The 27,716-nt window shown below is 38.3% G+C and overlaps 1 protein-coding gene across 4 annotated transcripts in view; it reads right to left on the bottom strand.

Annotated features, from left to right (window-relative positions):
• The window catches only part of PPA2 (inorganic pyrophosphatase 2), a 97,852-nt gene that overhangs the window by 44,482 nt on the left and 25,654 nt on the right, over positions 1–27,716 (bottom strand). For 2 of the 4 annotated variants that reach the window (XM_061419476.1, XM_061419477.1), the window contains 4 exons: positions 26,318–26,371; positions 24,812–24,931; positions 13,980–14,066; positions 4,239–4,365 (listed from right to left, as the gene is read on the bottom strand). In XM_061419476.1, the coding sequence (XP_061275460.1) occupies positions 4,239–4,365; positions 13,980–14,066; positions 24,812–24,931; positions 26,318–26,371 (388 nt within the window). The remainder of the gene's footprint in view (positions 1–4,238; positions 4,366–13,979; positions 14,067–24,811; positions 24,932–26,317; positions 26,372–27,716) is intronic. The other 2 variants (XM_061419478.1, XM_061419479.1) reach the window with 1 other exon arrangement.

Here is a 27,716-nt window from a genome sequence, read left to right as displayed (position 1 = left end):
TATGGTGTTAGAAAGTGTTCTAGTTTCATTCTTTTACAAGTGGTTGACCAGATTTCCCAGCACCACTTGTTAAAGAGATTGTCTTTAATCCATTGTATATTCTTGCCTCCTTTGTCAAAGATAAGGTGTCCATATGTGCGTGGATTTCTCTCTGGGCTTTCTATTTTATTCCATTGATCAATATTTCTGTCTTTGTGCCAGTACCATACTGTCTTGATAACTGTGGCTTTGTAGTAGAGCCTGAAGTCAGGTAGGTTGATTCCTCCAGTTCCATTCTTCTTTCTCAAGATCCCTTTGGCTATTCGAGGTTTTTTGTATTTCCATACAAATTGTGAAATTATTTGTTCTAGCTCTGTGAAGAATACTGTTGGTAGCTTGATAGGGATTGCGTTGAATCTATAAATTGCTTTGGGTAGTATACTCATTTTCACTATATTGATTCTTCCAATCCATGAACATGGTATATTTCTCCATCTATTAGTGTCCTCTTTGATTTCTTTCACCAGTGTTTTATAGTTTTCTATATATAGGTCTTTAGTTTCTTTAGGTAGATATATTCCTAAGTATTTTATTCTTTCCGTTGCAATGGTGAATGGAATTGTTTCCTTAATTTCTCTGTTTTCTCATTATTAGTGTATAGGAATGCAAGGGATTTCTGTGTGTTGATTTTATATCCTGCAACTTTACTATAGTCATTGATTATTTCTAGTAATTTTCTGGTGGAATCTTTAGGGTTTTCTATGTAGAGGATCATGTCATCTGCAAATAGTGAGAGTTTTACTTCTTCTTTTCCAATTTGGATTCCTTTTATTTCTTTTTCTGCTCTGATTGCTGTGGCCAAAACTTCCAAAACTATGTTGAATAGTAATGGTGAAAGTGGGCACCCTTGTCTTGTTCCTGACTTTAGAGGAAATGCTTTCAATTTTTCACCATTGAGGATAATGTTTGCTGTGGGTTCGTCATATATAGCTTTTATTATGTTGAGGTATGTTCCTTCTATTCCTGCTTTCTGGAGAGTTTTTATCATAAATGGATGTTGAATTTTGTCAAAGGCTTTCTCTGCATCTATTGAGATAATCATATGGTTTTTATTTTTCAATTTGTTAATGTGGTGTATTACATTGATTGATTTGCGGATATTGAAGAATCCTTGCATCCCTGGGATAAAGCCCACTTGATCATGGTGTATGATCTTTTTAATGTGTTGTTGGATTCTGATTGCTAGAATTTTGTTAAGGATTTTTGCATCTATGTTCATCAGTGATATTGGCCTGTAGTTTTCTTTTTTTGTGGCATCTTTGTCAGGTTTTGGTATTAGGGTGATGGTGGCCTCATAGAATGAGTTTGGAAGTTTCTCTTCCTCTGCAATTTTCTGGAAGAGTTTGAGCAGGATAGGTGTTAGCTCTTCTCTAAATTTTTGGTAGAATTCAGCTGTGAAGCTGTCTGGACCGGGGCTTTTGTTTGCTGGAAGATTTTTGATTACAGTTTCAATTTCCATGCTTGTGATGGGTCTGTTAAGATTTTCTATTTCTTCCTGGTCCAGTTTTGGAAAGTTGTACTTTTCTAAGAATTTGTCCATTTCTTCCACATTGTCCATTTTATTGGCATATAATTGTTGATAGTAGTCTCTTATGATCCTTTGTATTTCTGTGTTGTCTGTTGTGATCTCTCCATTTTCGTTTCTAATTTTGTTGATTTGATTTTTCTCCCTTTGTTTCTTGATGAGTCTGGCTAATGGTTTGTCAATTTTATTTATCCTTTCAAAGAACCAGCTTTTGGTTTTGTTGATTTTTGCTATGGTCTCTTTTGTTTCTTTTGCATTTATTTCTGCTCTAATTTTTAAGATTTCTTTCCTTCTACTAACCCTGGGGTTCTTCATTTCTTCCTTTTCTAGTTGCTTTAGGTGTAGAGTTAGGTTATTTATTTGACTTTTTTCTTGTTTCTTGAGGTGTGCCTGTATTGCTATGAACTTTCCCCTTAGGACTGCTTTTACCGTGTCCCACAGGTTTTGGGTTGTTGTGTTTTCATTTTCATTCGTTTCTATGCAAATTTTGATTTCTTTTTTGATTTCTTCTGTGATTTGTTGGTTATTCAGCAGCGTGTTGTTCAGCCTCCATATGTTGGAATTTTTAATAGTTTTTCTCCTGTAATTGAGATCTAATCTTACTGCATTGTGGTCAGAAAAAATGCTTGGAATGATTTCTGTTTTTTTGAATTTACCAAGGCTAGCTTTATGGCCCAGGATGTGATCTATCCTGGAGAAGGTTCCATGTGCGCTTGAGAAAAAGGTGAAATTCATTGTTTTGGGATGAAATGTCCTATAGATATCAATTAGGTCTAACTGTATCGTTTAAAGTTTGTGTTTCCTTGTTAATTTTCTGTTTAGTTGATCTATCCAAAGGTGTAAGTGGGGTATTAAAGTCTCCCACTATTATTGTGTTATTGTTAATTTCTCCTTTCATGGATAGCAGACTTTATAATCAGACCAAAATGAGTTCAAATCATGGTTCTACTACTTAGTAAAAGTGCAAACTTGGGTAAATTATTTAAATCCTTTGAGAGTCTTCTAAATTAAGAATAATAACCAGTGTTTGCCTATGTTAGGGAATTTAAGATGTTAAATCACATCTCCAACAGTATTGGGTAAAGACTAGTTTCCTTAGACTCTCAGCCTCTCCAGTTTAAAGGGACATTCGTCAGCACATTTTGTGACTTTAGTGTGCCACATCACAAGTGAATTAGCTGAATGATTTGTTTTTGCTGGCTGTTTCATCATTATATTATCAGGTCTCATTAGAGGAGAAGCTAATGTATTAAAAAAAACTCTTAAGCTGGTTATTTACTCTTGTTGCATATACATACACACATATATATGCATACATATACATATATATATATATGAGAAATATGATAATAAAGAAACTCAGGGTAAAATAATTAGATAAGAAATATATATGGTTTAATATGGGCTCAGTCTCATATTTTAATTGTACTTTTCATGTTTTAGTTTTGGCCCTGAGGTTATATGTAGTTTACCCTATCAGACCCCTTCCTTTCTCAATTGCAAGCAAGAATGGCATAAAATTTCTCTTGCTCCATGTTCAAGAAAAGATTTTAAATGCAGATAAATTAGGAGAAAAAATGTGTTAATGAGTTTCAGTCAATTCAGAAATGGTATACTTTCCAGTTTAGATAAGAATTGAGGCCTAGAAAAAAACAGGATCCTGAATAAGGATGAAACCAAAAGGAGAAAGGTTAGAAAAACAGGGGGAAAAATTGGTGAAAGAACAATAATAGTGGCCATATATTCAACACTTGATGTGACAGCCAGATTCTTTAAGTAAATCATCTCTTATACTGTGAACAACCTCACAAGTAGGTATAATTACCTCCACTGATAGATGAGCAAACTGATATTCAGAAAGATTAAATGATTTATCCAAAGTCACTTGGGTAGGAAGTAGCACAGCCAGAATGAAAACTGAAGTCTGTCTGACTCCAAGGAAAGTCAAGTCTTCACCACACAAACTATTTTGGGAATTTAAATTTCCAGGACATCAAAATTTTGCTAGAGGGCAGTTATCTTTCCCTTCAATTGTACAAGAGAAAACAAAAACTAGGTATAAGAACAGTCTATGTCCTTGATGGCTTCCCTAGTCACTTTCCTGGTGACTCAGATGGTAAAGAATCTGCCTGCAATGTGGTAGAGCAGGGTTCAATCCCTGCGTTGGGAAGATCCCCTGGGAAGGAAATGGCAACCCATTCCACGATGCTTGCTTGGAGAATTCCATGGGCAGAGGAGTCTGCTGAGCCATAGTTCATGGGGTAATAGACACGACTGAGTGACTAACACAACCAACATGTCCCTGATGAACACCCGCCCCCCCCACTTTATTTTCTCCTGTTATTCAAATGAACAAAATAGGGATTTAAGAAAGGAGGAAGGGTGAGAGGGACAGAGGTGAGGGGGAAGGAAAGCCATCCAATGTACTTTCTTAGTGTGAACTACCATGTTTGTCTGCATCCTTTTCTTTCTCCTGTTCCTCCCAGTAGTATGGCACAACTCAGACACAATCATACTGAACTGCCCTTCATAGTCCATGGAGAGAGAATTAGAAAAAAGCATATAAATTTAACTCCCAAATACATACATTGTGCTTTACACAAGCCCCTTTTAAATCCTAAGAATTCCAATGACACGCTGATCTACTTCTGTTTCTGGAGAGTTACAGACTTACCATGAAATTTTGAGGCTTCAGGATCATTCACATTGATAGCAATTAATTTCCAATCTGTTTCACCCTGATCAATAAGAGCCAAAACTCCAAGGATCTTCACATGAATAACTTCTCCACGAGAAAGAACCTTTAAAGAGAAAAGAAATTCAGAATCTGCAAGGCTTTGGAGAAGTTTACTCATATATTATAAAAATTCATATGAAAAATTAAAAGCACTACAGATTGAAACTTAATAAAGCTTTAATAATTAAAATCATTATAAACTCAATCATAAAGCTTTTTATGATATACTTTTTAGAATAGATATCTTAATCCCTTTTTAGAAACTGAAATTATGTATAGATCTTAAAATTGAATGTAGCAGGCCCAGAAACTCATACTAAACAGGAAATAAAGCCACGTACATCATGTTATAGTATAAATCTGGCTTACACGGCTTGGGGGTAAAAAGAGACATGAGAATTCTTTGAAACTGCTTAACAGTACCTTTTTTGCAAGCTATATTTATCAGTTACTAATGAAAAGTAAATTTTTACCATATCTGAATGCAGCCTTAGAATAATGAATGACAATCAAAGAATTATGAATATGTTAAAGATACAGACAGAGCAGATTTCACAAAATGTGTTAAAAGATTTTAAGAGAAATCAAGAAATAGCATGATGTTGAAGCAGATGTTCCTTGTGCTAAAGAAAGTTATTTCAGTGGTTCCTTTAAGTTGCCAACACCAAGTTTATATGCATGCATTCCTTCTATAGCCTTTTATTTTTAAAGGTTTATTTGGCTATAGAATTTCACTGTAAACTGAAATCTGAACACATGCTTCAGAATAATTCCTTCAAGATTTAAAATGCAGTTTTACAACTGGAAATCAAGGTATGCAAATTAAAGTCACTGTTGTGTCTTGAAATTATTTGAGAGAAAAAAGCAGATCTTAAACCATAAAGTCAAATACATCTTTTCCCGAACATTTGCAAAATGAATCTAAAATCTTAATATAACCTGCATGAAGCTGAATCAGTTTATCCAACAGATTAAGTGAAATGAAGTGAAGCCGCTCAGTCCTGTCCAACTCTTTGCGACCCCATGGACTGTAGCCTATCAGGCTCTTCCGTCCATGGGATTTTCCAGGCAAGAGTGCTGGAGTGGACTGCCATTTCTTTCTCCACCAACAGATTAATGTGACTGTGTAAACGAAACTGAAATACCACTTTTAGGAGAACATACACAACTATATTGACCAGATTCTCACATGTTTGCTGCTGCTGCTGCTAAGTCGCTTCAGTCGTGTCCAACTCTGTGCGACCCCATAGATGGAAGCCCACCAGGCTCCCCCGTCCCTGGGATTCTCCAGGCAATAACACTGGAGTGGGTTGTATACAAAAAGAAAGCGCCTCCTTTCTTAGAGGTTTGCAATCGTCTTGGAGAGACTTACATACCTCGTGCCAGGAGGTCCTTTATAAAACAAAAATGTTCAGTTATCACATAACCATCAAGGAAAGGTAACTACACTGGCTAACTCAGTGATAAACTAGAGCACTGGTTCTCAACCAGAGGCAATTTTGCTCTCTAGAGGACATTTGGCAATGTCTGGGACACATTTGGTTGTCACAACTTGGTGGGTATTATTAGCATCTAGTGACAAGAGGCCAGGGATGCTGCTCAGGATAGTCTCCTGTAACAGAAACATCCACCCAAACTGTCAATAGTGCCACAGCTGAGTAGACTCTGGGGCAGGTGTGCCTATCAGAATTACTGGAAACCAGAAAATTCTGCAAGAGATAGGCATACCAGATCACCTGACCTGCCTCTTGAGAAACCTGTATGCAGGTCAGGAAGCAAAGTTAGAACTGGACATGGAACAACAGACTGGTTCCAAATAGGAAAAGGAGTATGTCAAGGCTGTATATTGTCACCCTGCTTGTTTAACTTATATGCAGAGCACATCATGAGAAACGCTGGGCTGGAGGAAGCACAAGCTGGAATCAAGATCGCCGGGAGAAATATCCATAACCTCAGATATGCAGATGACACCACCCTTATGGCAGAAAGTGAAGAACTAAAGAGCCTCTTATGAAATTGAAAGAGGAGAGTGAAAAAGTTGGCTTAAAGCTTAACATTCAGAAAATGAAGATCATGGATTCCAGTCCCATCACTTTATGGCAGATAGATGGGGAAACAGTGGAAACAGTGTCAGACTTTATTTTTGGGGCTCCAAAATCACTGCAGATGCTGACTGCAGCCATGAACTTAAAAGACGCTTACTCCTTGGAAGGAAAGTTATGACCAACCTAGACAGCATATTAAAAAGCAGAGACATTACTTTGTCAACAAAGGTCCATCTAGTCAAGGCTATGGTTTTTCCAGTGGTCATGTATGGATGTGAGAGTTGGACTATAAAGAAAGCTGAGCACCGAAGAATTGATGCTTTTGAACTGTGGTGTTGGAGAAGACTCTTGAGAGTCCCTTGGACTGCAAGGAGATCCAACCAGTCCATCCTAAAGGAGACCAGTCCTGGGTGTTCATTGGAAGGACTGATGCTAAAGCTGAAACTCCAATACTTTGGCCACCTCATGTGAAGAGTTGACTCTTTGGAGAAGACCCTGATTCTGGGAGGGATTGGGGTCAGGAGGAGAAGGGGACGACAGGATGAGATGGCTGGATGGCATCACCGACTCGATGGACATGGATTTGGGTGGATACCAGGAGTTGGTGATGGACAGGGAAAGCCTGGAGTGCCTCGGTTCATGGGGTGGCAAAGAGTCAGACATGACTGAGCGACTGAACTGAACTGAACTGATATAGTTTTTAAAGGCACATTTTAAATTGTTTTATATTTATCCATAAAAATCAATTTACTTTGAAATTTCATATAATATAACTTTGAGACTTTTATGGTTATAAGGACAAGCAGGAAGCATGTCTGGGCATTATCAAGTTTCATCAGAATGATAAATGCCCTTTGATTTCACAAGCAACAGAAGGGGAGTAGACAAAACACTGTCTTGCTATATATAACACATTTAAAATCTGAAAAGAAAATTCTCTCAATCAAAACAAAAACTCAGGATAAGATGCTTAATGACAAATGGTAAAATTCTAATGAAGATCCCACAATTCAACAAATTTTGCAGCACACATAACATTAGACATCAAATGAATAATACTTCTCAAAGAACTTATCCTTAAAAATGTCTGTATCTGTGATTCTAAGTCTAGTATCAACTTCCAGGACTCTGCTCCTTTCCCTTTGCCCATTTACAAATAAGGTGTGAAAAGAGGCTTTTTTTCTATGCTCTTCCTCACAGGTGCTTTAAGAACTAGCCAGGCACAGCCAGGCGCAAGATAAAGGAGGACAGCCTCAACACCAGGTCCTCCCTGATGGCTCAGAGGGTAAAGCATCTGCCTGCAGTGCAGGAGACCTGGGTTCGATTCCTGGATCACGAAGATCCCCTGGAGAAGGGAATGGCAAACCACTACAGTATTCTTGCCTGGAGAATCCCATGGACAGAGAAGCCCGGTGGGCTACAGTCCATGAGGTTGCAAAGACCTGGACATGACTGAAGCCACTTAGCAGGCACACAGTCTCAACCAAGGTCCACTGTTTAGATGGTGATTAAGTAATTCATGTTTACTAAATATTATTTCACATCTCATTAACTAAAGGAATAAATTGCTTTGGATATAAGATGAGACCTATTTTCTCAGTTCCATTATAAAACTCTCCATCTACTCTGCAAGGAAATTAATGTACACAGCAGATACTGTTACTAATTCCTTGGGAATCATACAGTTGACCTTGTTTCAAAATGAATTTACATTCTGCAACAAGAATACAGGTATGCCTCAAAATTTTACACAGAACTAGACTAGGGTTATCATAGACTGTTCTAGCCATTATACAAAAATATTTCAAAAGATAGGATTTTTAAGTCACAAGTATGCGGGAGTGAATTGCTCCCCCATTCTTAGAGGTGATTGAGGTCAATTACTTCACACAAGCCACAAAGTACTTCAGGACTTGGTTTCTCAACAGTAAAGTGGAAATCATATCGCATATTCTTTGATGTAAAGAAAAAGAACAAAGGAAACAAAAGACACATGAACTATAACATAAGAGGTCTTCTTCTGCTGCTGCTGCTAAGTCACTTCAGTCGTGTCCGACTCTGTGCGACCCCATAGACGGCAGCCCACCAGGCTCCCCCGTCCCTGGGATTCTCCAGGCAAGAACACTGGAGTGGGTTGCCATTTCCTTCTCCAATGCATGAAAGTGAAAAGTGAAAGTGAAGTCGCTCAGTCGTGTCCGACTCTTAGCGACCCCATGGACTGCAGCCCACCAGGCTCCTCCGTCCATGGGATTTTCCAGGCAAGAGTACTGGAGTGGGGTGCCATTGCCTTCTCCTAAGAGGTCTTCTACAGATGTTAATTTTCTCTCTGGGCTCTACACGTATCTGCTCACACCTGTCAACTGCTAACTCCTGGGAATCTGCAATCAACAGAATATGACAATGACCCACAGTGAAACGTCTATGTGGATTTATATGAAGAATGAGGTAAAACTTGAACTGGACCCAATCAATATGAAAAACCACGGAAAGTAAAACTGCTTAAAACCTGTTATCCTGTGTATTAGGTATATACTGCAGTGTAACAAATTATTATAAATCTAAAGCCTTAAATAGTGTAAATTTATTATCTCACAGTTTCCATATATCATGAGTCCAGGTACAACAATTCTATATTCCCTGGTTATATGCATATGTATATGCATAAACACATATGGTATATACTATATATTATATAGTATATAATACTACATATATTATATATAATAATATATACATTGGACTGCAAGGAGATCAAACCAGTCAATTCCAAAGGAAATCAACCCTGAATATTCATTGGAAGGACTGATGCTGAAGCTGAAGCTCCAATACTTTGGCCACTGGATACAAAGAGCTGACTCACTGGAAAGACCCTGATGTTGGAAAAGATGGAAGGCAAAAGGAGAAGGGGGCCACAGAGGATGACAAGGTTAGATAGCATCACCAACTCAATAGACATGAACTTGAGCAAACTCCAGGAGATACTGAAGGACAGGGAAGCCTGGAATGCGGCCATCTAATGGGCTTGCAAAGAGGCAGACACAACTTAGTGACTGAACAACAGTCAGCATATTTTTGAGTGGTAAGGAACTAAACACCTATTATGTACCAAGCATTCTATGTAAAACACAAAGGCATGCTTTCAAGATTAATTATGTACACTTTAAAAAAATAACTTACATTTAAGACCTTTAATTTTATTTTAGATATTTAATGACTTTGACAAGTTTATTTAAAAGCCTGTACATCAAGTCTTTTTAGATCCCTTTGTTTAGTCAATAACAAATTAGAGATAATAAATCAATTTACCAGGTATATAGATTTGCATGATTTTCAGTTACCAATCTCATTAATTATAGGTTCACTGTCAAATTTTTACATCAGTGAAAATAAGATATTTTCATTTAATCTTTTCACTCACTAAATATCTGCATAGGAATTTAAATTAACAACTTGCATCTTATACAAGCCAAGTGGCCCCAAGGATTATACCTTCAGAGTAACAGTTTTCTAGGAAACCCCCTACACTGTTGGTAGGAATGTAAATCGGTGCAGCCACTATGGAGGTTTAGCAAAAAACTGAAAATAGAATTGCCATATAATTCAGCAATCCCAATCCTGGGCATATATCTAGACAGAACTATAATTAAAAAAAAAATACATGCACCCCTATATTCATAGCAGCATTATTCACAACAGCCAGACATAGAAAACCTAAATGCCCACTGATGGATGAATGGATAAAGAAGATGTGGCACATATATACAATGGAATATTACTTAGCCATAAAAAGAATGAAATAATGCCATCTGCAATAACATGGATGGACATAGAGATGATCATACTAAATAAAGTTAAGTCAGAAAGAGAAAGACAAATACCATACAATTTCTCCTATGTGTGCATGCGTGCTAAGTCACTTTGCAATTGCAAGCTCTTTGCAATCCCATTGACTATAGCCCACCAGTCTTCTCTGTCCATAGGATTCTCCAGGCGAGAATACTAGAGGAGGCTGTCATGCCCTCCTCCAGGGGATCTTCCCTACCCAGGGATCAAAGCCGAGTCTCCTGCAGAGGAATTCTGGGATCAACAGATGCAAATTATTATATATCCTATAAATGAATAAACAACAAGGTGCCACTATATAGCACAGGGAACTATATTCAATATCCTGTGACAAACCATAGAGGAAAAAATATGAAAAAGAATGTGTGTGTGTGTGTGTGTATACACACATATATATAAAACTGAATCACTTTGCTCCAAGAGGAAATTAACACAATACTGTAAATCAACTACATCTCAATAAAATAAATTTTCAACAAAAGAAGAAGAGTTTTCTACTATATAACCTTTCTATCAAGGTAATGTTACTTAATTTAGCAACTCTTCTTATTACAAAAGAAGACACAGGGAAATGACCAAAGTAATATAACAGAGCATCTATTATAAGATAGAAGAGAGGAGGTACTCGTTAAAATAGTTATATTCTTCCTTCTAATCTATGCATTTTATATATCCTTTACTATCCCTCTGGAGAGAAAATGTCCAAAAAATTTTCTTAACTATAGCTTAATCTGAACTAAAGCAAACAGTCTGGCCATTTTTCTGCTGGAGAGACAGAGGAACTATTGAATCACACACACACCAACGAACTCTAGTCCCTGTCCATCCTTATCTGGGTATAAAACTAGAAATCAAGATTGGATGCAGATCTCTCCTGCAGGAAAGCAGAAAGGGACAGGGGGAAGGAAGAGAAGACAGAGGGAGAGGGCGGACAGAAGAGTATAAGGAAGGAAAAAAGAAGTGGAAAAACAGAAGAAGAAAAAGCGAAAGAGGGCACAGAAAATCTAAGAAGCGGATGAAGAGGAGGAAACAGGAGAAAGAAAGGAGAATAAGGAAGAAGAGGAGAAAGAGGAAAGAAGAGAATAACAAAGCATCACAGCACATAAACAAGCAACAAAGAAGCAGAGGAAACTACTTACTAAAACAACAGTCTGGACGCCTGAAAGTGCTAATATGAATTTCCAGAGATAACTGATTTGATCTTAGCTAGAAGAATACAGCTCAAGCAGTGACCACACTTGGCATGTCTTTCATTAGGCACATGCTCTGTGCCAGACACTGAATTAAACACTGCAATGGTGGCTCTTCTCTTCCGAGAGCTCACAGCCATCTGAGAGGAGACAATGAGGCAAATAACACAGACAGTTAGTACCACGGAACCACAGACCAAAGAGCTAGTATGTTAGTCTATGGCGGGTAACGGGAGACTTCCGAGAAGTGATACTAGAGCTGAGATCCAACGGATGAGCAGGGGGATGTGCAGCGAAAAGAAGGGGGAAGTAAGACAAAGTGAAGGAAGAAGAGTGTTCCATTCTGCAGAGGGAACAGTTTGTATGAAGGCCTGTATTGAGTGAGGGCAGACACCTTAACGGGAATTGAAATGGCAGTACAGCTACAGGGCAGCGTGCAAACAAGGAGCGGCGGGAGAGAAAGTCAGAAAGCAGGGGACAAGGCCTAAACAAGGACACAGCAGGAGAACAGTCTGCTATGAATGATGGTGGGGAAAATAAGACTTAGCAAGGAAACTGGGCCGTGGCAGGAATAATTCAAGTGCAATATAATTGAGGACTAGACAAAGCTAGCTCCAGTGATAATGCAAAAGAAAGAGATTTAAAGGCCATTTAGGTCACAGAGTCAATACCTCAAGACTAATGAGATGAAGAGAAGCAAAGGATGATCTGTAAGATTTCTCAGTTTCTGTCTTAAGAATCTGGAGGCAAGGAGGGAAGGAAGACAGGTGTCCTTCACTGAGAGGAGTAACGTGGAGAGGAGGAAACGAGGAATTCAGTTTGGGACACAAGTGTGAGATGCCTGGGAGACAGTCAAGTGTAAATGCAGATAGCTGAGAATGTGGGTCTGAGTTGGAGATAGTAATTTGAGAGCAAAACCACAAACGGTTGGGACTGGATCACCAAGGGAGTCCTCACATGAGAAAAAGAGCTGAACAATGGCACAATTCTCAAGCTAAGCAATGCTTAAGGAGCAGGCAGAAGAAAAGCAGCCTACAAAAGAAACCAAGGAGGAATTAGAGGATATCCAAGTCACTCTGATACAACTGATGTCAAGCAAAGAGACTGATAGAAGAAGGAAGATGAGGTTAAGGGCATAAAATTCCAAGGTAAATTCAAGTCATACAAAACATATGAAATGGGCAGGTTGGATTTGGTTAAAAGAAAGCTACCGATGATCTTTGTAAGAGTGGTTTCATTGAAATAATGGGGGGATGAAAACAATTTTAAACTGACTGAAGATTAAGTGGGAAGGAGGAGATAGAGATGAGTGTTTGCTCTTTTTACAGGTCTTCTTATGAAAAGGAATATGGAAGGAAGTCAATGAAGAAAAGTGAAAGTGAAAGTCACTCAGTTGTGTCCGACTCTTTGCGACCCCATGGACTATACAGTCCCTGGAATTCTCCAGGCCAGAATACTGGAGTGGGTAGCCTTTCCCTTCTGCAGGGGCTCTTCCCAACCCAGGGATTGAACTCAGGTCTCCCACATTACAGGCGGATTCTTTACCAGCTGAGCTATCAGGGAAGCCCTTAATAAAGAAAGGGCAGTTGTAAATACAGAACAGAGTCAAGAAAACAGTGTCATTCAAATGGCAGGAAGGGACAGGATTGAGAACCCAGGGGAAGTCCTGGTCTCAGTAACAGAAGGAAGGGAAGGAGGAGTATTTACAGGCACATCTGTTTGAGAGCCTAAGGGGAGAGTAAAGGGATGCTTATCTGCGGGTTTCTAGGAGCTCTACAAAATTAAAGACAACATGCTCTGCTGAGAGTGAGAACCAAGTACAAGGAGTTTAACAGAGAATAATAAATACTGGCGATAAAGGCAGCAGAAAACAGGAGAAAGAATGTGAGCGAAGACACACAGAATTCTGCAGGTAGTAGTAACCTATGAGGGTGGAAGTTTTGCTTGTCCCCAGTAACCTGGAAGCAGGCACACAAAAAAAGCACCAGCTAGTTCTCATCAGCATTGTACATTCTGCCTGGATAACGGGCAAGGATGACGAAGCAGGACTTAGCAAACTCATTCTGTAAGAGGACAGACAGCAAATACTTGAGACTGCAGCATCTCTTCCAACCTCTTCAACTGCAGTGGTGCTTCGAAAGCAGCGCAGACAACATGTACATGAAAGGCCGGAGCTGTGTTCTTTATAAAAACTGGTGGCAAGCTGGATTTGACTAGCCATGGGCTAGGGTTTACCAACACACAGTTTAAGAGAAGGAAGTAAAGATACAAAAAAGGACTGGTGGCTCAGACAGTAAAGTGTCTGCCTGCAATGCAGGAGACCCGGGTTCAATCCCTGGGTCAGGAAGATACCCTGGGGAAGGAAATGGCAATCCACTCCAGTACTCTTGCTTAGAAAATTCCATGGACTGAGGAGCCTGGTAGGCTACAGTCCATGGGGTCACAAAGAGTCGGACATGACCGAGTGACTTCACTTATGAGAGGGATAAACAGGCAAGAACTTTGAAGAGTTGAAGAACTGGTGCCTTCTGAAAAGAACTGAAATTTTATGGCATGACTAAAGTAGAACATATGTTAGAACAACACTCTATGAAACAAACCTTTGAGCCTATTTCACAAACATCAATAGGATCATTATCTCCACAGCAGTCTGTGCTCTTATCTTTTCGATGGGGATCTTCCCAAGTCTAAAAAACAGAAGTAGGGGTGGAATATAGGTTAATACTCTCTATAATCTCTCCACATCATCATAAAGTTTTACAGATAGTCATAATCCAAGGAAAAAATTCTCAGAAATTAAATAGGCTCAATGCCAACATGGCAATACATTCTTAAGCATCATAATAATTAAAACAGATTTATACTATTTCCTCCCATCTGTCTCTCACTTGTCTGTATAATCACATCTGAAAGGGTGGTATTTCCAAACACACTCTTCTTGCAAGTTTAGTCATTGTCTTTACAATATTGTATTAGTTTTGCCAAATATAAGTTTAAAAAAAAAAAAGTTTAGTCATTGTCTAAATTCATGCTCACTTTTATTTGGAGCTTCACTTCCGATGTTCCTGCTGTCTGTGCCCTTGTTTCTCAAAATGTCTGAATTGCTGCCTCCATTTTTGCTTTCTTTGACATGGTAAGAGCATTGAGTCTTGCTTTACAGATTTGAAAATAAACTTCCTATACTTTAAATGACTTCTAATAGAACAAACCCAGTTTTCCCTTCATAAACTAAAGAACAAGAGAGTATCTACCAAAGAAAAGAAAAATTCATTTTTGTCTCATTTCATTCCATTTAAAAGATCCTCCACCTTTTCATCAAATCTCAAGAATTTGACAAAAGCATGAAAAGATGTCAACTCTTTAGTTTTCTGAAGAGATTACACCTTGTTGCCTACAAACTATATACATGGGCATTTTTATAAATGAACAGCATGCTACTGCTGCTGCTGCTAAGTCGCTTCAGTCATGTCCGACTCTGTGCGACCCCAGAGATGGCAGCCCACCAGGCTCCCCCATCCCTGGGATTCTCCAGGCAAGAACACTGGAGTGGGTTGCCATTTCCTTCTCCAATGCATGAAAGTGAAAAGTGAAAGTGAAGTCGTTCAGTTGTGTCCGACTCCTAGCAATCCCATGGACTGCAGCCCACCAGGCTCCTCTGTCCATGAGATTTTCCATGCAAGAGTACTGGAGTGGGGTGCCATTGCCTTCTCCAATGAACAGCATAACAGAAATTTATTATCAAGTTTAAGGATCCCTTATGCACCATCCTTCCTCAAGACCCTCATAATTAGCTGATTCTGAATAGAACTGTAGAAGTTCCCTGAAATGAATCCTCTCATATTTATAAGATAGGCAGAAAACATCATCTTAAGAATCTTATCTAGAATTTCAGATTATCTAAGCCTGGCTCCTCTAATTTTACAGAGATAATTAAAAAGGAATGCTACTTAGAGCTAAACCCTATCAGTTCAGTTCAGTTCAGTCCCTCAGTTGTGTGGGACTCTTTGCAACCCCATGAATTGCAGCACGCCAGGCCTCCCTGTCCATCACCAACTCCCGGAGTTCACTCAGACTCATGTCCATCGAGTCAGTGATGCCATCCAGCCATCTCATCCTCTGTCGTCCCCTTCTCCTCCTGCCCCCAATCCCTCCCAGCATCAGAGTCTTTTCCAATGAGTCAACTCTTCACATGAGGTGGTCAAAGTACTGGAGTTTCAGCTTTAGCATCATTCCTTCCAAAGAAATCCCAGGGCTGATCTCCTTCAGAATGGACTGGTTGGATCTCCTTGCAGTCCTAGGGACTCTCAAGAGTCTTCTCCAACACCACAGTTCAAAAGCATCAATTCTTCAGTGCTCAGCCTTCTTCACAGTCCAATTCTCACATCCATACACGACCACAGGAAAAACCACAGCCTTGACTAGATGGACCTTTGTTGGCAAAGTAACGTCTCTGCTTTTGAATATGCTATCTAGGTTGGTCATAACTTTCCTTCCAAGGAGTAAGCGTCTTTTAATTTCATGGGTGCAGTCAGCATCTGTAGTGATTTTGGAGCCCAGAAAAATAAAGTCTGACACTGTTTCCACTGTTTCCCCATCTATTTCCCATGAAGTGATGGGAGCAGACACCATGATCTTCGTTTTCTGAATGTTGAGCTTTAAGCCAACTTTTTCACTCTCCACTTTCACTTTCATCAAGAGGCTTTTTAGTTCCTCTTCACTTTCTGCCATAAGGGTAGTGTCATCTGCATATCTGAGGTTATTGATATTTCTCCCGGCAATCTTGATTCCAGCTTGTGCTTCCAGTCCAGCGTTTCTCATGATGTACTCTGCATATAAGTTAAATAAACAGGGTGACAATATGCAGCCTTGACGAACTCCTTTTCCTATTTGGAACCAGTCTGTTGTTCCATGTCCAGTTCTAACTGTTGCTTCCTGACCTGCATACAAATTTCTCAAGAGGCAGATCAGGTGGTCTGGTATTCCCATCTCTTTCAGAATTTTCCACAGTTTATTGTGATCCACACAGTCAAAGGCTTTGGCATAGTCAATAAAGCAGAAATAGATGTTTTTCTGGAACTCTCTTGCTTTTTCCATGATCCAGCGGATGTTGGCAATTTGATCTCTGGTTCCTCTGCCTTTTCTAAAACCAGCTTGAACATCAGGAAGTTCACCGTTCATGTATTGCTGAAGCCTGGCTTGGAGAATTTTGAGCATCACTTTACTAGCGTCTGAGATGAGTACAATTGTGCGGTAGTTTGAGCATCCTTTGGCATTGCCTTTCTTTGGGATTGGAATGAAAACTGACCTTTTCCAGTCCTGTGGCCACTGCTGAGTTTTCCAAATTTGCTGGCATACTGAGTGTAGCACTTTCACAGCATCATCTTTCAGGATTTGAAATAGCTCAACTGGAATTCCATCACCTCCACTAGCTTTGTTCGTAGTGATGCTTTCTAAGGCCCACTTGACTTCACATTCCAGGATGTCTGGCTCTAGGTCAGTGATCACACCATCGTGATTATCTGGATCATGAAGATCTTTTTTGTACAGTTCTTCTGTGTATTCTTGCCATCTCTTCTTAATATCTTCTGCTTCTGTTAGGTCCATACCATTTCTGTCCTTTATCGAGCTCATCTTTGCATGAAATGTCCCTTTGGTATCTATGATTTTCTTGAAGAGATCCCTAGTCTTTCCCATTCTGTTGTTTTCCTCTATTTCTTTGCATTGATCACTGAAGAAGGCTTTCTTATCTCTTCTTGCTATTCTTTGGAACTCTGCATTCAGATGTTTATATCTTTCCTTTTCTCCTTTGCTTTTCACTTCTCTTCTTTTCACAGCTATTTGTAAGGCCTCCCCAGACAGCCATTTTGATTTTTTGCATTTCTTTTCTATGGGAGTGGTCTTGATCCCTGTCTCCTGTACAATGTCAGGAACCTCATTCCATAGTTCATCAGGCACTCTATCTATCAGATCTAGGCCCTTAAATCTATTTCTCACTTCCACTATATAATCATAAGGGATTTGATTTAGGTCATACCTGAATGGTCTAGTGGTTTTCCCTACTTTCTTCAATTTCAGTCTGAATTTGGCAATAAGGAGTTCATGGTCTGAGCCACAGTCAGCTCCTGGTCTTGTTTTTGCTGACTGTATAGAGCTTCTCCATCTTTGGCGGCAAAGAATATAATCAATCTGATTTCAGTGTTGACCATCTGGTGATGTCCATGTATAGTCTTCTCTTGTGTTGTTGGAAGAGGGTGTTTGTTATGACCAGTGCATTTTCTTGGCAAAACTCTATTAGTCTTTGCCCTGCTTCATTCCGTATTCCAAGACCAAATTTGCTTGTTACTCCAGGTGTTTCTTGACTTCCTACTTTTGCATTCCAGTCCCCTATAATGAAAAGGACATCTTTTCTGGGTGTTAGTTCTAAAAGGTCTTGTAGGTCTTCATAGAACCGTTCAACTTCAGCTTCTTCAGGGTTAGTGGTTGGGGGCATAGACTTGGATTACTGTGATATTGAATGGTTTGCCTTGGAAATGAACAGAGATCATTCTGTCGTTTTTGAGATTGTACTGCATTTCGGACTCTTTTGTTGACCATGATGGCCACTCCATTTCTTCTGAGGGATTCCTGCCCGCAGTAGTAGATATAATGGTCATCTGAGTTAAATTCATCCATTCCAGTCCATTTCAGTTCGCTGATTCCTAGAATGTCAACATTCACTCTTGCCATCTCCTGTTTGACCACTTCCAATTTGCCTTGATTCATGGACCTGACATTCCAGGTTCCTATGCAATATTGCTCTTTACAGCATCGGACCTTGCTTCTATCACCAGTTCACATCCACAACTGGGTATTGTTTTTGCTTTGGCTCCATCCCTTCATTCTTTCTGGAGTTATTTCTCCACTGATCTCCAGTAGCATATTGGGCACCTACTGACCTGGGGAGTTTCTCTTTCAGTATCCTATCATTTTGCCTTTTCATACTGTTCATGGGGTTCTCAAGGCAAGAATACTGAAGTGGTTTGCCATTCCCTTCTCCAGTGGACCACATTCTGTCAGATCTCTCCACCATGATCCACCCATCTTGGGTTGCCCCAGGGGCATGGCTTAGTTTCATTGAGTTAGACAAGGCTGTGGTCCTAGTGTGATTAGATTGACTAGTCTTCTGTGAGTATGGTTTCATTTGCGTTTGCCCTCTGATGCCCTCTTGCAACAACTACCGTCTTACTTAGGTTTCTCTTACCTTGGGCATGGGGTATCTCTTCAAGGCTGCTCCAGCAAAGCGCAGCCATTGCTCCTTACCTTGGACGAGGGGTATCTTCTCATTCTCAGAAGGGAGCAAATGTGATAAGCTAGAAGTCACTCTAGCCTGAAGGACAATACCTAGATTCTAGTCCTATTTTAGCCACAAACTACCTAGGCCAAAACATTCAGACCTCAGTATCCTCACCTATAAAAAGAAGGTCTTCAATAAGACAGTTGCTAGATACATCCTATCTCTGAATTCTATGATTGTTAGTGGTCCTTCATAATCTGCATAAATACTACCAGTAACCAGGAAGCTCACAAATTAATGAAATAACTTAACCCACTGTGTTCAGAGTTAATTTTTCTACAAAAGTCCTTCTTCGTATTGACACAAAAACTGTCTTCATTCTCTTCAGAAACTCCAATTACATTTTTTACCTATCAATTTAGTTCTTTCTATTGAGGAAATAAATACATACAGGCAAATTTCTTAACCTATAACAATGCTGTCAATTTTAGGGCCAGTTCTTCAAGATCTCCCTCACCAGAAAAAACACCATACTGGTTCTTTCTATTTCTAGTTCCGCATTCAGTGCTCTATATCTTCAGGGCTTGGTTTTTTACTACAAAAAGAGAGTCATACTAAACGATTTCTAACTTAACTTGAAAATACAGTATAATTTCAAGCAATCACCAGAAGAAATCTTGACAAATTTAAAACTTTAATCACACTCTCTAGTGGAGTTTTAAGTGTCTAGGCTTAAAACTAGGCAGAGAAACAACTTGAAAAGCAGTCAAGCTAGCAAAGAAATATCCAGAAGATGAAATCCCTATTCTTAATATTTGTTTCACAAAACTGACAAGGGCGAGCATCCAGACTTTAGAAATAACTTCTACAACTAAGTATGAGAAAGCAAAACAATACAAAATGGGTCAAAGTCAGGAACAGGTAATTCTTAGAGGAAACATGAATGACTTATAAATATATGAAAAGATAACCAATCTGATCAGAGAAATACAAATTAAAACCAAAATGAGTCACTATTTCAAAAACTTAAAAAATCTGATAACATTAAATACTCATAATTATGTAAGAAGCCTGAAACGCTACTACTGGTAGGAGTGCATATTGTTACAACTTCTTTTGTAAACCATTTGGGAATATCTAGTAAAATAAACTCAGAACTTAGCAATCTGACTTATAGATATATACCCAGTAGTAGTATATATGTATACATATTATGTACACAGAAAAATTTTAGCACAGATTCATGAAAAGCTTTAAAGAAGTTTAAAAATCTCTCAAGAATACAAATAATGTTAAACTAATACAAAGCATAGCTATAAAGCTATGAAAAAAACCTCAATATACACAGATTACTGATCTAACCTAAAACAAATCTACTCATCCTCATGCAGGTACCTGAGATCATTACTTTATAATCTTATAAATATTAACCAATACATCAGTAATTACCATGCTCTGGTCCTTAAGTCTTGCCAAAATATCACTGAATGGTACAGAACTGAGTATACAGACTTCTTGAGTACTACTTCCTGATCAAGCAGAACTCCTATCTCCAAGTCAAGTAAGATCTGCTCAACTTCTACTGGTACTTCACCAGCTTCAATTTGGAGCAAAAGCTATTTCACTAGTAGCAGCTAATATCAGTGGCAACAGTGTCATCACTGAGATAATACCACCAAACACTCATTGAGGGCTTAACCTTGTTTTTGGTCATCTCATTCGAATTCCACAATAGCCTTGTGGGGTAGATGGCAGGGTGACACAGATGAACAAATAGGCCTGGTTACATTTAGTCACTGGTTCCAGGTTATAAAGCTAAGAAGTAGTACTAAATGCAACTTGGGGTCAAGGAACCAAATTATAATGAAGTTCAAATAATAACACAATGATATACCAGTAAGACTGAAGAAATTTTGAATTTAGTGATTCTAGTCCTTTGACATTATTTAGATGAGTCTTCTAAATATTTACACAGAAAGTTACAACACTTGAATAATATGTGGGAAATATGAACAATTAGGGGAAGACAAACAAAGATGATTTTGCCTAGTCCAAACTCAAACTTTGAGGAAGTCATCATCGCCAGTGCAGGAGAAGTTATCAGTAGGGTTACACAGTCTAGGCAGATGAAGGTTTGCAACAACAAGAGCGCACTGACGACTACATGGAGAGGCTTCTGCTTAAACAGTATTCTGCTGCTTCAGTGTTCTTCCAAGCATGGTTGGCTTGGTAACTGCTCTGAACAAATTCCCCACTGTTACAAGATGTATCACAAGAGAATAGCAAAACCCACACATGCCTACAAACCATATGCAATACACACCATGCATTCATGGATTCACTTATCCCCCAAATATTTACTGATCACCTAACTCGGTGCCAGACACTAACCAGGGCAGTTGAAAGACAACAGCAAACAAAACAAACAGAATCCCTGCCCTCATGAGACTACATTCTAACTAGAACACATTTACAATAAACTTAAAAACTAAATTATATATTGGAGAAGGAAATGGCAACCCACTCCAGTATTCTTGCCTGGAGAATCCCATGGACAGAGGAGCCTGGCAGGTTACATACAGTCCGTGAGGTCTCAAGAGTCAGACATGACTTAGCGACTAAACCACCACAAATTATATAGCGTGTCAGAAGTTGACAGGTGTAATGGAAAAGGGGAAAAAAAAAAGTATGGAAGAACGATGGGAGTACACAGGGTTAAAACAGTAAAGGATGTTAGAGGCAGACATCATGAAGGAGGCAACTGATGAGCAAACACTGAAGGAAGGAGGGCGTTGTGTACATTGGGAAAATATATCCAGAGCCGGGGACACAGTGAGTGTGAAAGCTTGAGGCAGGAGTACGCCTAGAGCCTCAGAGGAATCATGAGGAGGTCAGTGTTGGGGTTAGGAGCAGGAGGAGGAGCAGAAGGAGAAGCTGGACATGAGATCAAAAACATAAATGCGCCAGAGGCTGGCTTTCAATTTAACAGGCTCACTCTGTCTTAACGTTGACAAGGATGCAAAAAAAATACTGGGTACATTTGTTGTTATTTAGTCACTAAGTTGTGTATGACTCTTTTGTGACAGCCTACCAGGCTCCTCTGTCCATGAAATTTCCATGAAATTTCAGAAAGAATACTACAGTGGGTTTCCATTTCCTTCTCCAGGGGCTCTTTGCCACCCAGGGATCAAACCCACATCTCCTGCATTGGCAGGTGAGTTCTTCACTGCTCAGACAGTTGGGTACATTACCTTGTCCATAAACAACTGGCTTAATTTCAACTTTATATAAACATGAATCAATGTAGTTATTTTTGCTTGGTGTTAACTTCTGTGCAATCTATTTTTCTGCTGAGGACTCTCTCACACACACACACCACCACCACCACCACCATCAGTTTAGGTTTAAAAAGAGAGTAAAGATCTCTGGTTAAAAATGGCAGAGAGAATACAGGTCTATTTCCTCTTCCTCACTTCCATCCTATCCACAGTGGCCTCCTTTCTGAGACACACGAGCCCTCCTTCCACCTCTAGACTTTTATACCTCATGTTTCTTGATGAGCTCCTCTAAATGGCCTGGGATGGCACTCACTTTCTAAGATGCCACCATCTCACTTTCTCCTGGTCTCCTGTTAGAAAATAGCTCCACGCTGAGGTCTTCCTCCCAACTGCAACAATTCCCACACACCCTAGACCCATTTCCTATTTGATTATTCTCCAACACACTTACCACCATATGACATACTATACGTTCTTACTTTTTTTTTTGTCTGTCTCTTAGAATAAAAGTTCCATACGAATTTTTGTCACTGATATCGCTGCTCTACCTCCAGTACTTAGAACATGGTCTGGCAAACATCAGTTACTCAAAAAATGGGTCCTGAAGAAATGAACAGCTCTGTGAAGGAAGAGCTGGTGTGAAAATGACAAGGGAAACTTGAGACACTGAAGATGCTGCTGTGGTGGGAGGGAAGCGAGGAGGAAAAAGGCTGCAGAGTAAGGCTGGCTAAGTAGGGCCAGACCATGAAAGGGTTGAGCAGCTATGTTAGGAATGTTTCATTTTATCCTTTCAGCAATAGGAAGGCATTAAAAGGGTCTCATATGGACAAAAATGGTATTTTTGGATACTAGGTGGAGTATGAAATTTCAGTAGGCAGTGGTGAATGCAGGGGACATTAAGAACCAAGATTAAGAGTCTAATTTCTGCTCTAGCTGAAGAACTATTGCACCTCACAGACTAATATAATAGCATGGAAGAGCACCTTGAACATTCAAACACATCCAGAGGAATACAAAAATACGTCATAACTTTAAATAGATAAACTACAAAAGATGAGTTAATTAGAATCTATTATGCTCCACTGTAGCCACTAATTTAGTTGTTGATCATCCCACCTCCAGGAGACTATAAATGCTTTAAAAAAAAAAAAAAAACAACCAGATAATAGTAAAAGTACCAGTGGTAACAACAATGTGATCACTGTCCATTAGGCATTATTCTAACATGAACATACAATAACTCATTTAACCTCAACAGGACCACATGCAGTATCTTATCATCTCTCTGTTACAGATGAAGAAAATGAGGTCCAGAAAAACAAAAGAACTTGCCCAAGTCACATTACTAGTTGGTGGCAAGCTGGCTCTAAAATCAACATTCTTATCACTTATGCTGCACTAATCTTATATTTATATCTCATTTTTCTGTGTCTACCCAACACCTAAATACAGTCTAGCACATAAATCCTTAATAAATGTTTAATGAAATAAATAGATGAACTTTAGTTTATCCTCTGCTTACTCTACTTTTCCCCTGAAGAAGGAAATGGCAATCCACTCCAGTATTCTTTCCTGGGGAATCCCAAGGACAGAGGAGCCTGGAGGGCTACAGTCTGTGGGGTTGCAAAGAGTTGGACAGGACTGATCAATAACAACTACTCTACTTTTCAAAGGTCTATTTTTGTCTTCCTTTAATTCAGTGGCTTGTTAGGCCCTCTCCTCATCTCTCCATCTTCTGCAGACAGTATCCCCTAAGCTTAACAAAAAGGTTCTCACCCTTTCACTGCCAGGTCAAACAGAATGTCTACTTAGGCACCTGGGAAGTCAGAAATCCTGTGGTCTTAGTTTCAACAAACATCCTCATTCTTAGCACACCATTTTAGAAGCGCCTGTTTTAACCAAGAATGTATCCATGTGGGTGGTCTAACTGCCATCAAAGGCAGTCTGACTCTTTAGAAAACAATTTTCTTTTTTCTTTTCCTGCAACTGTTTATTCTACATGGGCAGCTGGTTTTTTTTTTGTTTTTTTTTTTTTTGAGTTAGATAAAACAAGAACCCCTTTTCTCAGATATTTCCCAAATAGAATCTTGGAATTTCACACAAAATATTAAAATTAATAAACAAAATTAAAATATAAAAATATCCAGATAGACAGATGCTCTAAAGGTTTTTATAAACATAAAGGCAGATGCTTCTTTATGTCTCCAAACCTAGACTTCTGATTCTGCATATTCTGAGTGTTACTCACTAAATTATCTGGAAGGAGTTACCACTTCCTAGGAATGAGGAAACATAAGAAAAAAAACAAAAAAGGAGAAAAAAGGAAGAAAAGCAAATAGCAAGTGTTACTCTCTAATCGGAATGCTGCTTTACCATCACTTAGCCATTGTTTTCATTGCTTCCTACTGAAAAGTCATAAATTCTTAACAATATATAATTAAGTTGCCTTATTCAATTCACAATGAGTTCTGAAAGAGGTAACAATTTAATAGGTTCATCTGTTAAAGTTTAAAAAATAAAATTCATGCTGTCATGTATGAATGTATATACAAGTATAACTTGTCATATCCAAAAAAATGACTGCAGATAAAGGAGATAAAATATTTTCCACTGACTCTTAATAGCCAAGCTCAGAAACAGAAATGTGTTCAAAATGCCAAATGTGAGTATTCTAAATACCTAACTCTGAGAATCTGAGTACAGACATATATACAGTTTGAAAAAAAATTTATTGATACAATAAAATTCCACATTAAAAAAATTTTAAATTTACAAATCTCTCACTGACATGTCCTCAATTTAAATTCAAGTAGTTCACAGGATTTACAAGGCAATTTTTTCAGAAGACAGAGAAGTTTTACCATTATAACAAAAATGTTACCTGAGGGAGGGCACCATAATTCCATATATAACCCTTGTGAGGAAAGATATTTGCCACATAGCGAAGCTTGCCATCCTTTACATCTTGTTTAATGGGATTCAGTGGTTCCTTCGTGGCAATCTAAGCAGGTTGTGGGAGAAAAGGGGTGTGGGACATAAAATGGTTAATCCTACATTCAAACAGGATTTTTAAATCTGCCATTATCAGACTAAATATTTGTATTCCAACTTATTGATCAAAGATAACTTTAAAAATAAGTTAAGCTGGTTGTTATTTCTAATTTACTGTTTTGTATTAAACTGGAAAGGAAACGTCAGATAATATATTTTGGCACTCTATTACTTATGAACTCATTATTTTTAACACAAATAATAAATATTATTGAAATGGCGAGAAGCTAAGGATTAATCAAGTTGCTTTTTGTTACTACTTGGGTTTTCTACCATCAATCTTATAATAAAGATTTTTCACTAAGTGATTTCATTTCAAAGTTACCTTTCAATCAAACATATTCAAATTGCCATGGCAAAAAAAAAAAAAAAAACTATCCTACAAAAGTAAACAAAAAATAACTGAAGCCATGTTTGAATGAATAAACACTGCTTAAATTAGGTAAGATCTCATAGGTTCTTGATCCTACACCCAAGTGAGGTAGAGAGTAGCCAAGAACAATAAAACATTGTACCAAAAGCAAGATGAGCAAAAGAAGAATCTAATTACTTTTTCCTATTAAAATATTGACCAAAAAACCTACTATTTTATATTTAGAGAAATAATTCTCCAAATATAGAATCTGCAAAACATATACTGATAAAACTATCTTAACTTAAACATGTAAAATAATACCTACCTTCACATCCAAAGTTGCAGAAAACTTAGATAACGAAACAAAGTACCATAAATTAAATTTCACTCAGAAATAGGGACCTTACTTAACTGAAGATCAAACAATAAAATTCTGAAAAGCAAAAAGGAAGTTCTTGATAGGTTCACACCTATCAAGAAAAATCAAGAAAAAGTCATTAATTTTAAAAACTAACCAGGGGAATACTAGATGCTCTTAGAAAGTACTCAGAAATCAAGAGTTGGCCAGAAAAACACTTTAACTCCTCGGAGAATTAAGTCCTTAGGAACCAAAATTGTCAGCCCCAAATATGCTGCAATTGTGTCTATGAACAAAATACATCTCAGAACCTATTTAAGAAAACCTTAAAAGTATTTGCTATTTTCAAAGACACAGGAGTCAAGGAAAATTAAATAAATATGTGTATAACAAAATAGAGAGGCAAAAAAGAATATATTCTCTTTAAAGTGTAAATTCAGCTTGGAATAATATTTTCTTTTTTGAAAATAGATTCAAAGTAAGTTTGCAAGAATATTTTCCATTGTCCATTATAAAGAAACTTGTCAACCATCCCAAATTCAAAATATTATGACAAACAACTTGAAACAAAATTTTATATCATTATTAATTATTCCATTTGATGCTAATAGGATATTTCATACCTCCATTTTAGCATTTGTCCACCGAGGTACTTCCACAACCATGTTAAACACATTCTGCAATATAAAAAACAACAAAGAAAACATTTTTTTAATGTTGTCATCTTTTATTTTTTCACTTATCTCCTGCATGAGAATGTTTTATTTTTTTCCTACAAAAAATGTAAAAAGTCTGCATCATATGTCTGCCTATGCCTTAAATTCCTACTAAAAAATTAGAGAAGTTGGTTAAAGTATAACAGAATTTAAGCCTGATTATGTTACTTGACCACTACTGCACGGTGTCAGAAGTTGCTACATTTCTGGAAATACCTTTGCAAGGTAGGGACAGAATCAGAATGGAGCCAAGAAACATGTTTCAATTACTTTCCAACTAAAACAAAAGTGAGCACTGAGTGTCTCACTTTTCCAGTCTGCAAAGTAAATGTGATAATCTCTGTCCTCATCCCACACAAAGTTGTGAAGACGAATTATGTGCTTTAAATGAAAATACACAGACAATTAAGAAGTAAAATATTTTGAAAATCATAAAAAAAAAAATTTAAATCCAAGTTATTTCTATCATAATGTAAAATTGAGGCCATCAGTATAGGTAGTTATAAAGCTTACAAAGAGTTACAAAGCTTAGCTTACATTATCTAATGATCTCAGATTCCCTAAAGTTACAAAAGAACCACTGCTTCTTTTTACCATTTCTGAACTTGTAGCGTACTTAACAAAGGAAACTCTAGATCAGTGGTGACTAAAAATAATTTTCTACAGTAATGGCCTTACAAAGAAAAAGCCTTAGGGATTCCCTGGTGGTTCAGTGGTAAAGAATTTGCCTGCCAATGCAGGAGACATGGATTTGATCTCTAGGCTGGGAAGATCTCATATACCAAGGAGCAAATAAGCCCATGCCCCACAACTACTGAGCCCATGTGCCACAACTACTGAGCCTGTGCTCTGGAGCCCAGGAACTGCAACTACTGAAGCCCATGCACCCTAAAGCCTGTGCTCCACAACAAAAGGAGCCACCACAATGAGAGGCCTGAGCACCTCAGCTAGAGAGGCCCCTGCTCGCTGCAGCTAGAGAGGGCCCAAGCAACAGAAGACATAGCGCAGCCAAAAATAAACAAAATTATTTTATAAAAAGAGAGAGAAAAGGTCTATGTTTAAAGTTGGCTTGCTTCCCATTCTGATATCAGTAACTAACAACTTATCAAAGCAACGGTTTAAAACAGTCTTCATCCAAGTGTGGTCATGGACCAGGGCTAAGCTGCAAGTTGACTGTTACCAACTTGTTACCGGCTCCTTTAGAAACATTTATAACAATTTGACCAAGTAATTTTTATGACTGTCAGACCTATTAATAAGTATTTGGAACTTGAATTAAGTTTTTCTAATAGTTCATTTTGATTGT

The sequence above is a fragment of the Bos javanicus genome, chromosome 6 (genome assembly GCF_032452875.1).
Source record: "Bos javanicus breed banteng chromosome 6, ARS-OSU_banteng_1.0, whole genome shotgun sequence".
In the NCBI taxonomy this organism is placed as follows: Eukaryota; Metazoa; Chordata; class Mammalia; order Artiodactyla; family Bovidae; genus Bos; species Bos javanicus.
The sequence above is the reverse complement of the archived record's forward strand: the minus strand, read 5'-3'. Positions and strand labels throughout refer to the sequence as shown.